The sequence below is a fragment of the Zeugodacus cucurbitae genome, chromosome 5 (genome assembly GCF_028554725.1).
Source record: "Zeugodacus cucurbitae isolate PBARC_wt_2022May chromosome 5, idZeuCucr1.2, whole genome shotgun sequence".
Lineage (NCBI taxonomy): Eukaryota > Metazoa > Arthropoda > Insecta > Diptera > Tephritidae > Zeugodacus > Zeugodacus cucurbitae.
This window is the reverse complement of record NC_071670.1, coordinates 29095266-29108031: the sequence shown is the minus strand read 5'-3', so window position 1 is coordinate 29108031 and position 12766 is coordinate 29095266. Positions and strand designations below refer to the sequence as shown.

Genomic DNA, 12766 nt, shown 5'->3' with positions numbered 1-12766 from the left:
AAAACTATAATACTCTCTTAGCAACTTTTGTTGCGAGAGTATAAAAATTATTGTTATGGTATTTGGTTTGGTTTGTTATGAATTCCCAATGGCGGCTTAAATGCTAAATGTCCCGCCATCTAATAAAGTGATCGCAATGCACAACGATACAACAGCCAAAGCTTTTTTTTCTGTTGAGACCGTATCTTGGCAAGGATCTACTATTTAATGAACCAATTCCACTCGGCGCGTCCATAAAATCGCCTTGTTCGGCACCAAAGAGTCAACATAATAACATTTGTTCATGCAACGGTTGTTTGTAAGTCTTAAAACTAAACGAGTTAGATATAGGGTTGGGTTAGATTTGGATAGCAGCTGTTGAGAGATGATATCTCATCTATAAGTGATTGGTGTCATGTCTATACTCTAATTATTTTTAAGCGATTCACATGCGTACCAGCTGCAGATAAACCATTCTAAAACTTGTCCTTGATATTATAATATACTATATAAATATATATATGGCGTAAGAACTGCTTACGCAATTATCGCCGAATCCACCAGAGCGCGTCATTCATCTCTCTGCTTTGCAATGTGGCTCCATTTGGAAATTGCAAGTGCTGTCAGGTCACTTTCCACTTGGTATTACCAACGGAGTGGAGGTCGTCCTCTTCCGCGGCATCGAACATTTTAAAAGCTGGAGTGTTTTCAACCTGCGGTATTCGCCATTGTCAATGTTTAAGAGACCGAAAATCTTGCGCAAAACTTTTCTCTCGAAAACCGCAAGATTCGTCTCATCGGATTAACAATTTCTAATTTCGATCGGAAAATTTACACTTTCATTTTCTTCAACAACAGTGTTGATTGATTAAAAAGGCATTAATCTACTTACAATAACTGAGGTATTTGTTCAAGTGTTTATTACCATGGAGTTCTAATATTTTTACACTATACATATGACTTAAACAAATATTTATTTGCCATCAACTCACGCAAGTTAGAGAGCGAAATGGTATAAATACCGCGGTTAATCACATTATAGACACATTCGAAGATAAAGTGTACAATTGAGTTGACTGAAGTCATGAAAATTTTACTAATACTAATAGTGGGTGTTGCGATCCTGAATATCGCGCTGACCGTTAATGGACAACCAACTCAGCCAGGATCACCTCCGGCAGGATCACCTCCCGCTGGATCACCTCCGGCAGGATCACCACCGGCTGGATCACCTCCCGCTGGATCACCTCCCGCTGGATCACCTCCGGCAGGATCACCACCGGCTGGATCACCTCCCGCTGGATCACCACCGGCAGGATCACCACCGGCTGGATCACCACCGGCTGGTTCACCACCGGCTGGATCACCTCCGGCTGGATCCCCTCCGGCAGGATCGCCACCGGCTGGATCACCACCATCTGATTCACCACCGGGTGGTTCATCTCCAACGGCACCCGCTGCACCAGAGCCGCCAGCTAATGATAACGCCAGAAGAAGACGTTTAGCAATTAGAAGGCGCCAAGCTAAACGACGCGCACAACGAAGAAGACAACGTTCTGCTAGGAGAAGGAGACGCCAACAACGCAGAAGGAGGCAGCAACGCAGGAGATCCAACCAGGGTGGCAGAAGGAGGTTCAACCAGGGAGGCAGAAGAAGGGTCTGAGTCAACTTATGCTACAAAAGGAAGATTCACCTGTGATTGAAATTTTGTAAAATACAGCAAACCTAAATAAAATAAATTAAGAACATATATATTTGTTTACAAATGTTTTCACATAGCCGTTTATTTTTTTTTAATCGAAACCGTGAAGGGATTGCGTCCAATTGGTATCAAATTAGCTTATACCATAGGTGTTAAATTAATTAGAAATCGTTTAAACCACTATGCGTTATAATCGTATGCTACAGCGCAATTGCAATCTACAACAGTATCCATAAAAAATCACGGTGGAGAGTTAAACCTAACGGCGATATACTGTCCACCTCGTATTAAAATTTAAGATATCTGATTCGAAGATTTTTTTTAATCTTAGGACGGAGATTCCTAGTTGGAGGAGATAAGAGTATCTCTCAAAACTGGAGTCAAAGTGAAGAGCAAAATGCTAACGGCATTGCAAATTATATAGCGAATTTCGTAAGAGTACACCCTAATTTTTCAGTGAAAATAGTTCAAGATCCAAAACGAGTATCAGGCGCAGTATGTTTTGGGTCATTATCATTATCCAATCCAAGGTTATCTGCAGTTTAATTAAATTTTTTTCTTAAAATATCAATGTATTTCTTGGCATTCATTATACCGGTGATTATTAATTTCGAGATATATGTAGTTACTAAAAAATCCAAAATAAGCTTATATAAGAGATGTTATTAGGGGTTAAAGTTGGATGTTAGAAAAAAATATAAGTTTTATATATCGAAAAGTACCGGTGCAATTTTAGAAACTTTTGTATCAACCTTTACATTAAATTAATTAGCAATAATTTTACGTTTTGGTAACTTATATACTATAGATAAAAACCAATAACATCCGTTTTCTAATTACGACTCGATCTTCCTGAACAAAAGTTGCAAAGAGTGTATTATAGTTTGGTTCACATAACGTACGTCATAAAACTAAACAAGATATATATAAGGTCATATATATATGGGTGATTCTACGATAAGAGGTAACTTGTGCGGCAATTAAAATATTGTTTTTGTCCTTTATGTTGCTATTTTTTTATTGAATCACATCATATTAATGTAGTTTATTAAATAATATTACAATTTACTGCATAATTAAAACATTTTTTTCAGGAATTCCTTACAAAGTCTAAAAAGTCTCTCCCCTGGCTTGTCCCGTTGCTGCTTTTTATTTAACTTTCGGACAATACATATATTTATTTTGTGAGATGCTAAACCAAAACTGAGTTCAATCGGAAGTAAAATAATTAAAATTAAGTATTGTTAAACAAAAAGCAAAATTATTTTGTTTATTTCATAAAATTTTTAAAATTAACTTTTGTCCCGATTTGTTTATGTATTTACCCTGCCAAATTTTGTTCCGCTTGTACGACATAAATTCAAAGACGATCGCTTAAAAAAGTACTCATGGGCTCATTTCAGCCTGAAGTTAACAATACTAATCGCGAAATCCGTTTGAGCGCTGTATTCGAAAACTGATTTTGTCTCTCCCCTGGTAATTCATATAACGTATACTATTAATTTAATTTAATTGCCTTTATTGTCCTTAATTACTAATACTGTGATAATTAAAGTGAAATAAATAATTAACCCACAAAATAATTCAGTCAATTAAAACAATTAAATTTTTTATAAAAACATCTCTCCCCTGCCGTATTTCCCCTGGCAAAATAACTGACAGGGGAGCAAGTTAGAGACCAGGGGAGATACTATTCATCATGACACCCGGTCCGGAAGTCGTGAGCTACTTGAGTCTTGATACTTTCTTGCGTGAACTTCTGAACATGACCCCTTCCCCACCTCCACCCATCACCGGCATCAACAAAACCAAAAATATTAGCCTCGCAATCCAACGCAGAATCGCTTTTACTAACATATGCTAGTTTGGACTGAGTGGAGACATTTAAATGTTAAGGTCCTCTCTCGATGAACCAAAACCAAACTCTTCAAGTCCCTTATCATCCCCTTTCTGCTTTATGGTGCAGAAGCATGGACGATGTCAACTTCCGATGAGACGGCACTAGAAGTTTTCGAGAAAAAGGTTTTGTGGAAGATTTATGGTCTTTTGAACATTGGCAACGGCGAATACTTCAGATGAAGGAACGATGAGCTATACGACGACACTGACATATGTAGTTCAGCGAATAAAAAGACAGAGGCTACGATTTTATTTTCATAACTTTATTTTCGCCAATTTGTGGGCGTGGCAGTAGACCGATTGTGCCCATTTCCGAAAGCAACCTCGGGGCGCCAAGAAATATGTGTTCCAAGTTTCATTGAAATATCTCAATTTTTACTCAAGTTATCGCATGCACGGACAGACATCCGGATTTCAACTCCACTCGTCATCCTGATCATTTATATATACTATATATAACCCCATATCTAACTCTTTTATTTCTTGGTGACACAAACAACCGTTATGTGAACAAAACTATAATACTCTCTTAGCAACTTTTGTTGCGAGAGTATAAAAATTATTGTTATGGTATATGGTTTGGTTTGTTATGAATGCCCAATGGCGGCTTAAATGCTAAATGTCCCGCCATCTAATAAAGTGATCGCAATGCACAACGATACAACAGCCAAAGCTTTTTTTTCCGTTGAGACCGTATCTTGGCAAGGATCTACTATTTAATGAACCAATTCCACTCGGCGCGTCCATAAAATCGCCTTGTTCGGCACCAAGAGTCAACATAATAACATTTTGTTCATACAACGGTTGTTTGTAAGTCTTAAAACTAAACGAGTTAGATATAGGGTTGGGTTAAATTTGGATAGCAGCTGTTGAGAGATGATATCTCATCTATAAGTGATTGGTGTCATGTCTATACTCTAATTATTTTTAAGCGATTCACATGCGTACCAGCTGCAGATGAACCATTCTAAAACTTGTCCTTGATATTATAATATACTATATAAATATATATATGGCGTAAGAACTGCTTACGCAATTATCGCCGAATCCACCAGAGCGCGTCATTCATCTCTCTGCTTTGCAATGTGGCGCCATTCGGAAATTGCAAGTGCTGTCAGGTCACTTTCCACTTGGTCTTACCAACGGAGTGGGGGTCCTCCTCTTCCGCGGCATCGAAGATTTTAAAAGCTGGAGTGTTTTCAACCTGCGGTATTCGCCATTGTCAATGCTTAAGAGACCGAAAATCTTGCGCAAAACTTTTCTCTCGAAAGCCGCAAGATTCGTCTCATCGGATGTTGTAATCGTCCACGCTTCTGCGCCGTACATCTGGACTGGAATAATGAGCGACTTGTAGAGTTTAATTTTGGTTCGTCGAGAGAGGACCTGTCGACAAGAGTGCTTCAACGGATTTCAACGCTGACATTGTTGGTATTGTTTATGCTGGTTCCCAAATAGACGAAGTACGACTTCAAAGTTTCGTTCTCTTCCTTATCCAGTGTGGAAAAAGCAGAAATAACGGCGCGGTTGTTGCTACCAATGAAGTCAATATCATCGGCGTACGCCAGCAGCTCTACACTCTTATAGAAGATTGTACCTTCTCTATTTAGCTCTGCAGCTCGTATTATTTTTTTAAGCAGGCTCTTTATTTTTACGTCTGCAAATGCCTAATATCCTATACTCGTTTAAATATATCATTTTATTTACTTGTTTATGATTTACATGGTTTTACAAATTTGGAAAGTTCTCCATTATTTTTGAACTTTATGTAAATTTATTCACCACATATATAAGTTATTAAAGCCAATACACCCACCAAAAGCGATGCTAGCAATTTCATATTTTATTTGTCTTTCTTTAACAGTTAGCTGGCTTGGTTTTGTTTTTCTCTTAGACAGATTTCGACTGTGCTGATAGTAGGATTTCAAATGCCTTGAAATAGAACTACTCTCACTTCAATAAGTTCTTATTTTTTGTTTTAATTAATACAGCATTACGAAAGAATTGTAGTTAGAATTAAATATTATGGCATTTATTAATTCCCTCCAAATTTGATGAATTTTATTATTTTTCAATTTTATTCAAATAAATAAAGTAAACAGTTTAAATAAAAACATGTTTTTATTAACAGTGCAAACCAATTGCTTAAACAGTAAGCCCCGCTTAAGTGCCACTGCCGAAAATTTAATACTTTTGAGGCAGAAAAAAAGTGCCCATGGTACTTACTAAGTTTTTTTCAAATACCTCGATCTACTCTTCTATTAGAATGAAATTCACATTTATTTCATATTAATTACAATAATACAAACAAATTTTACAAAAATACGCATACACTGCGCGTCATCAGGACAACGCCCCCAAGCATGCTTGCTTGATACCAAATATTATCCATAATATTTAAGTTAGAGCTACAAAATTTTTTTCGAACATACTTTAAACAATTTGCCGATGTATACTCGGAGAAGCTTCACGACCCCTCCGTCAAAATTGAAGAAAAAATAATATTAAAACAAGTAAGGAAGGGCTAAGGTCGGGTGTAACCGAACATTTTATACTCTCGCAATTTGTTTATTTAATTTTATTAAGATAACAAACAATTTGACCCACATATTCGCATATATATGGTATAAAGTCCATTGAAAGTTTGAAAATCCTAATATTATGTATATGGGAGTTAGGTGATTTCACGTATTTTAGGCACAGAGACATTATACATATTAGAAGAAAAATATTCCCTCTGCATTTATTCAAAATATCTGAGAGATTCACCTATATTTTCGTTAAAAAATTTATTCGAAGCTCTAAGGTCCTCATCAGTGGCGAACGCAGGAAAAAAATTTGGGGGGGTTTTAGGTAAAAAGACAATGTTTCATTATTTTATTCACAAATTGAAGTCTAATCTTCTTTTATTTTGGGTCATAACATTTAAAATCTCTTCCTCCGTCACGTCTATATCTCTATGGATATTCAAGAGAGCCATTCCGTTCAGGCGTGCTTCTCCAGTTTTATTTCTTAAATATGTTTTAAGCCTGCGAAGTGAGGAAAACGAGCGTTCACTTGAAGCGACAGATATGGGGATTGTTGCTCCAATCTTTAAAAATCGATGCATTGTTTTGAAAATTTTTGCATCGCAACAATTCAACGCGTCTAAAAAAGTTTTGTATCTCTCTGTTTGGTTTTACCAGTTCCTGAAAATATATTCAAAATTTTAGTTAGAAAATATAATCTGAAGAAAAGATTTTTAACATTTTCCACATTCTAAATTCAGCAACGAAATCATCGGGATCTTCTACATCAGCGGACCATTGCTTTTCTAAAACACGAACAGTCTCCTGCATCTCAATAACGTCAAGATTGATCTAAAAACGGTATATAAATTGATCTGCGGTAATATTCTACCGGTTCGCCTTCGAATGCAAAAATATAAGGAAAATGCAAAAACGGCACAAGAACAAAACACACTTACGCACATAATTCATTTGTTCTATTCTCATTCACGCTCTAATCATAAGTGACAAGTGTTGCCGCGAGCTAAAAAAATTAAGTATATGTTACCAAGCAAAAAAAGTATCAAAAAGTATCAAAAGCACAACCGTTGTTTTAAAAATTTTCATTTGAAAAACAAATAATAAGTAAAGTTGTGTATCTAATTCAGACCAGTTTTTTCTGGTTGTTTTTATTACAAATGTAGACATTTTAGTTAAGGCACTCAAGTATTTTTTTGCAATTAGCATAATTTTTTTTTAATTTAAATTTATTTCACAACAGTTTGCTCATGGAACGAAAACTGAAAGTCATAATAAATGAGTGTTTATTTTTTCTGTATTATGATTAACAATAAACTCTAAAAAATATAATAGAAACCTTATTGGTGACTTTCCAGTTCAGAACTAATTTTCAAAAGAAGTCCTTTTTCGACTCACAATTCCCCTTAAATCTAAAAAAATCCAGTTCAGCAGGCACAGAGTTATAAAGCAAACTCATTACTTTGAAGCAAATTTAAAAAAATGTCTCTGTCCAGTTTATATTTTTCTGGGTTTTTTAATTGGCCTACGTTCCCACAACTTTTTAATACTATCCAGATACAACAGGTTTGTTTTTAGTTTAACATTTTCATAGTTTCAAAAAATTAAATTCTATCAGCAGAAAAGTATCAAAAGTATCCGTTTGTGAACAAAAAAGTATCAAATCTCAAAATTTAGAAAAAAAAAGTATCAAACAAGTAAGGAAAGGCTAAGTTCGGGTGCAACCGAACATTTTATACTCTCGCAATTTATTTAGAGATTTACCTATATTTTCGGTGAAAAATTACCCTTAAGCACTGAGTTCTTCATGTCTGATACCAGGGCCTTGAAAAGTCATGGTCCGATTTTGACAATTTTTCCACAAGTGATGTCACAGCTCAAATACAGTATTTGTGTAAAGTTTTATTTCGCTACCTTTATCGGTTCCTTATGTATACATTATGAAGTAAAAGAATCAGAAGGATTCAAAATTGAGTGTATATGGGAAGTAGGCGTAGTTGTGAACCGATTTCAACCATTTTCCACACGTGTCATTAGGGTGCCAAGAAAATATTATATACCGAATTTCATTCGAATCTGTCGAGAAGTTCCTGAGATATGGTTTTTGACCCATAAGTGGGCGACGCCACGCCCATTTTCCATTTTGTAAAATAATCTCAGTGCAGCTTCCTTCTGCCATTTCTTATGTAAAATTTGGTGTTTCTGGCGTTTCTCGTTAGTGAGTTAACGCACTTTTAGTCATTTTCAACCTAACCTTTGTATGGGAGGTGGGCGTGGTTATTATCCGATTTCTTTAATTTTTGGACTGTATAAGGAAACGGCTTAAAGAAACGACTGCAAGAAGTTTGGTTTATATAGCTTTATTGGTTTGCAAGATATATACAAAAAACCTATTTGGAGGCGGAGTCACACCCACTTTTCCAAAAGAATTACATTCAAATGTGCCCCTCTCTAATGTGATCCTATGTTCCAAATTTTATTTTCATAACTTTATTTATGGCTTAGTTATCTATGGCTCTGGCTCTTTATGTGTTTTTGGTTATCGCCATTTTGTGGGCGTGGCAGTGGTCCGATTCCGCCCATTTTCGAACTTAACCTTCTTATGGGGCCAAGGAATACGTGTTCCAAGTTACATTAAAATATCTCAATTTTTACTCAAGTTACAGCTTGCACGGACAGACAGACGGACGGACAGACAGACATCCGGATTTTAACTTTACTCGTCACCCTGATCACTTTGGTATATATAACCCTATATCTAACTCGTTTAGTTTTAGGACTTACAAACAACCGTTATGTGGACAAAACTATAATACTCTCTTTAGCAACTTTTGTTGCGAGAGTATAAAAAGATAAAGAAAGTTAATGTTGATATAGCTTTAGTGATTTACGAGAAATGAACAAAAACTTAGTATTAGGCGGGGCCACGCCCACTTTCCCAAAAAAATTACATCCAAATATGCCCTTCCTTAGAACAATCGTTTGTACCAAATTTTAAGTTAATAGCTTAATTTATGGCTTAGATATAGCGCTTTATGTGTTTTCGGTTATCGCCATTTTGTGGGCGTGGCAGTGGTCCGATTCCGCCCATCTTCGAACTTAACCCTCTTATGGTGCCAAGGAACACGTGTTCCAAGTTTCATTAAGATATCCCTGATCACTTTGGTATATATAACCTTATATCTAAACCGTTATGTGAACAAAATTATAATACTCTCTTAGCAACTTTTGTTGCGAGAGTATAAAAAATAGAAAACAAAAAATAATAATATTTTGAAGGAAGTCATTGTTGCTTTGTTAAAATATTTTTGTCATTGTCCAATTGTATAAGGTTGTGTCGATATCCCAAAACAATTTGTAACAAGTAAGGAAAGGCTAATTTTGAGTGCAACCGAACATTTTATACTCTCGGATTAAAGTGATGTAATTTTATTAAGATAACACCCAATACTGATCCATATATTCATAAAGAAGAATAGAATAACGAAAATCATCATATATTGTATATGAGGACCGTGGTAATTCCTGAACCGATTTCACACATTTTCACCATCAAAGCATAACGGGAATAGGGGCAACTTGGCAACCTGTTGATTGAGGCATTAAAATTACTCCTAAATTGCAAATCAACGAAACACCAGTTTGCAAAATCGCCAAAAATAGCGCTATGGCGAAGATTCTCCAGATATGCAAGTTGATAATTTGGGAAGTACGGCGCATAAAAAAAGGCTTATTTATACATACAAGTGTAGATATTGGAATTGGTAAAGTCACAGTTGATACCTGGATGGATTAATATCATTTCCAACAGTTTTCTGTCTTTTCTGTCTCTTTCCTGACATAAAAAAACAATATAATACCCATAATTGGCTGAGTGAACGGTCAATATTGGTCGCAAAAAACAAAGATGTCGCGATGTCAATGCGACAATTTAGAATTTCGTTACAGGAGAGCTGACACAGATACAAATTAGGATGACGTAGCCAACTATCCCACTTAAGTAGAAGTTTATATGTAAATTTAGAAAAAAAACAACTATGCCGCACAATATAGGCACTTAAATGGGTAGGCACTAAAGGGGGATCACTGTACTTGCTCGGTCTTCAGAAACAAATAAATGTATGTGTCATATTACTATCTTCTAATACCTTGTATTTATACAAATGCAGATTGTTTGAGAATTACAAACCGGAATAGTTGGTCGTCAAAAGTCTAATGTGTATTTTTTATTTAACTTAATTTGAATATTTATCTAAACGTAAAATGCGCATTTAAATTTATTTAATAATATTTTGTCCTCGAGTGACTATTTTTACTTTTTGTTAATTTATCAAAACATTTAGCAAAAAACGGAAGTTATTTGATCTCTTTAAAATCTTCAATAAAAAATGTCACATATGTATTTGTATTAGGTCTACAACTTTGATTCCGCCGTTTTCCAATAGATGTCTCTAGGGTCCTGCACTGGTCGATTAAATCGATTTTTTTGTATCGATCTTGGACATTTGTGTCAACATTAACCCAACAAAATATTTGTAGAGATCTGTTTGCATCCTAAACTTATTCTCAACTGAAAATGTCACTTTTTGAGGGTCAAGCACTGGTCAATTAAATCGATTAAATCGTTTTCTATTGATCTTGGACATTTGTGTCAACATTAACCAACAAAATATTTGTAGAGATCTGTTTGCATCCCAAACTTATTCTCAACTGAATGAGTGAAATATAATTAAGTTAGAATATTTCTATTAAGGTTATGTTATTGGGTACTTGTCAATTCGTTACTTGTTAGATATTTGTTGTTTTTTTGTGGCAGTGATAAAAGTAAACAACGTACAAGTTCAAACGTAGAGTATTTTCATTTTATATGTTCTTTCGTTTCAGCTCATCGGCCACGGAATTAATATCAAGAAGAGGTGTTTTTTCACGCCACCATTACGGTTCGGTTGACCAAGTAAGTACCCGATCACTTAAAAATTAAATTCATTACAAACGCATATAATTTTTAAATAAAAGAGGTATACGATTCGCCAAGCGTTCGAGTTTAGTGATTCGAACATATTATATCAGCTGTTCACACAGATTGGCAGTACTAAACAGAATCGTGAAAAATAACAAATATTTGTGGAACTGAAACAATGGTACTGAACTTTCTGGTAGTTCAAATACGCAAATACATTGCGCTTTTATATAATCCATTCATTTCTAGAAGTGTCCACGTCTTATGTTGTTTATTGTTTGAATTAATTACCAGATTAGTGAATTGAGAACTTACCAATGGAAGTAGAACAACTAGGAATATGGTTATTCGAAGATGTTGTTTCGCCATTACATGTCTTTCGAACTAATAGCTTTAGCCTTATATATAGAATTTGTTATACTACTACTACGATAACAGCTGATGTGGCACACATGTGTTTCTACTACGCAGTACATGAGAGTATGTATGTATATGATAGTATTACACACGCATAAATCTCCGATTATATATACTATATATATATGCGATGCGATCACCATATATATGTATGTACACATGTGTATGTATGTATGTATGTATGTATGTGTATGATGATTTTGGTCTCAGTAAAAACGTTAGCGTTTTTTGCTCAGGCCAAAACCAGATATATGCCCGTATTTTCCAGATATATACAGTGAGCGGTATAAATCGGTCGAGAAGTGATCGGGTGGATCGGCACGAGCTAAACGGACCACTGACCGACCCCAAAAAACCGGGTCTTCCCCGAGAACCGGCTACCAACTCGTCCAAGTTTTGCCCCAAAACGCCCCCCGACCCCACCCACCACACCGCCACACCGCCACGAGTGTGCCCCACCAAAAAAAAACCCGGGTCCAAAAAGTCAACGCTGCAGTACTAGGCAAAAGCCGCAAAAAAAACTTTCTGGTATAACAAATTATGTCACTATAACAAATTATGGATCTGGAGAGGCAAAGGTGCGAAATTAGAGGAACACCATGCATAAGCCTATGATGAAGTTTGAGAGAGGTGTGGGGATGCATAACGGCCAATTCTGTTGGTAGAATTGAAGAACGAATGACGGCATAGTCTTATATTGAGATTTTGCGCAGTCGTTTGTTTGTGACTTGAGTACAAATGGGTCAGACATTATCTTCCAACAGGACAATGGCTCGCAAACGGCTCCAGGACTATAACATTAGTATACTAGATTGGCCTCCACAATCTTCGTACCTACACCCTATCGAGCCCATGTGGGGTATATCTCATCAGAAACATGCGCAAATTTGAATGTTCTTAAAATATAGAAAAAGTAATTTTATATGCGACAGTTTTAATATTTTTGTTTTTATAAACTATGGTTGTCAGATAATATACATTTAGCAATTAGTATACCTACAAAAACAAGAGCATAACGGTACTTAAACAACAAAATGTGACTATTTTGTGATAACTGATTCTGATAAAAATTGTAAGAAAAGCGTCGTTCCAACAAAACAATTTGCTGGCAAATCAAATGGTCAGAGACAGTTTTGAGAATTTTACCATTATTACGCGCCGGTAAGTTAATATTATTAAAGAAGAAGCTAATAAAAATCGGTTGAGTGTCTCTGAAATAATAGTGAAATCAATTCTCCCAATTGGAAAAAGAACAGTATACAAGATTTTAGCTGCAGACAGAATCAG

General features: G+C 35.7%; 1 protein-coding gene across 2 annotated transcripts in view; it reads left to right on the top strand.

The window, feature by feature from the left end:
* LOC105220330 (GTPase-activating Rap/Ran-GAP domain-like protein 3) overlaps positions 1–12766 on the top strand; it is a 159756-nt gene that overhangs the window by 99915 nt on the left and 47075 nt on the right. For both annotated transcript variants that reach the window (XM_054230511.1, XM_054230512.1), the window contains one exon: positions 10987–11056. In XM_054230511.1, the coding sequence (XP_054086486.1) occupies positions 10987–11056 (70 nt within the window). The remainder of the gene's footprint in view (positions 1–10986; positions 11057–12766) is intronic.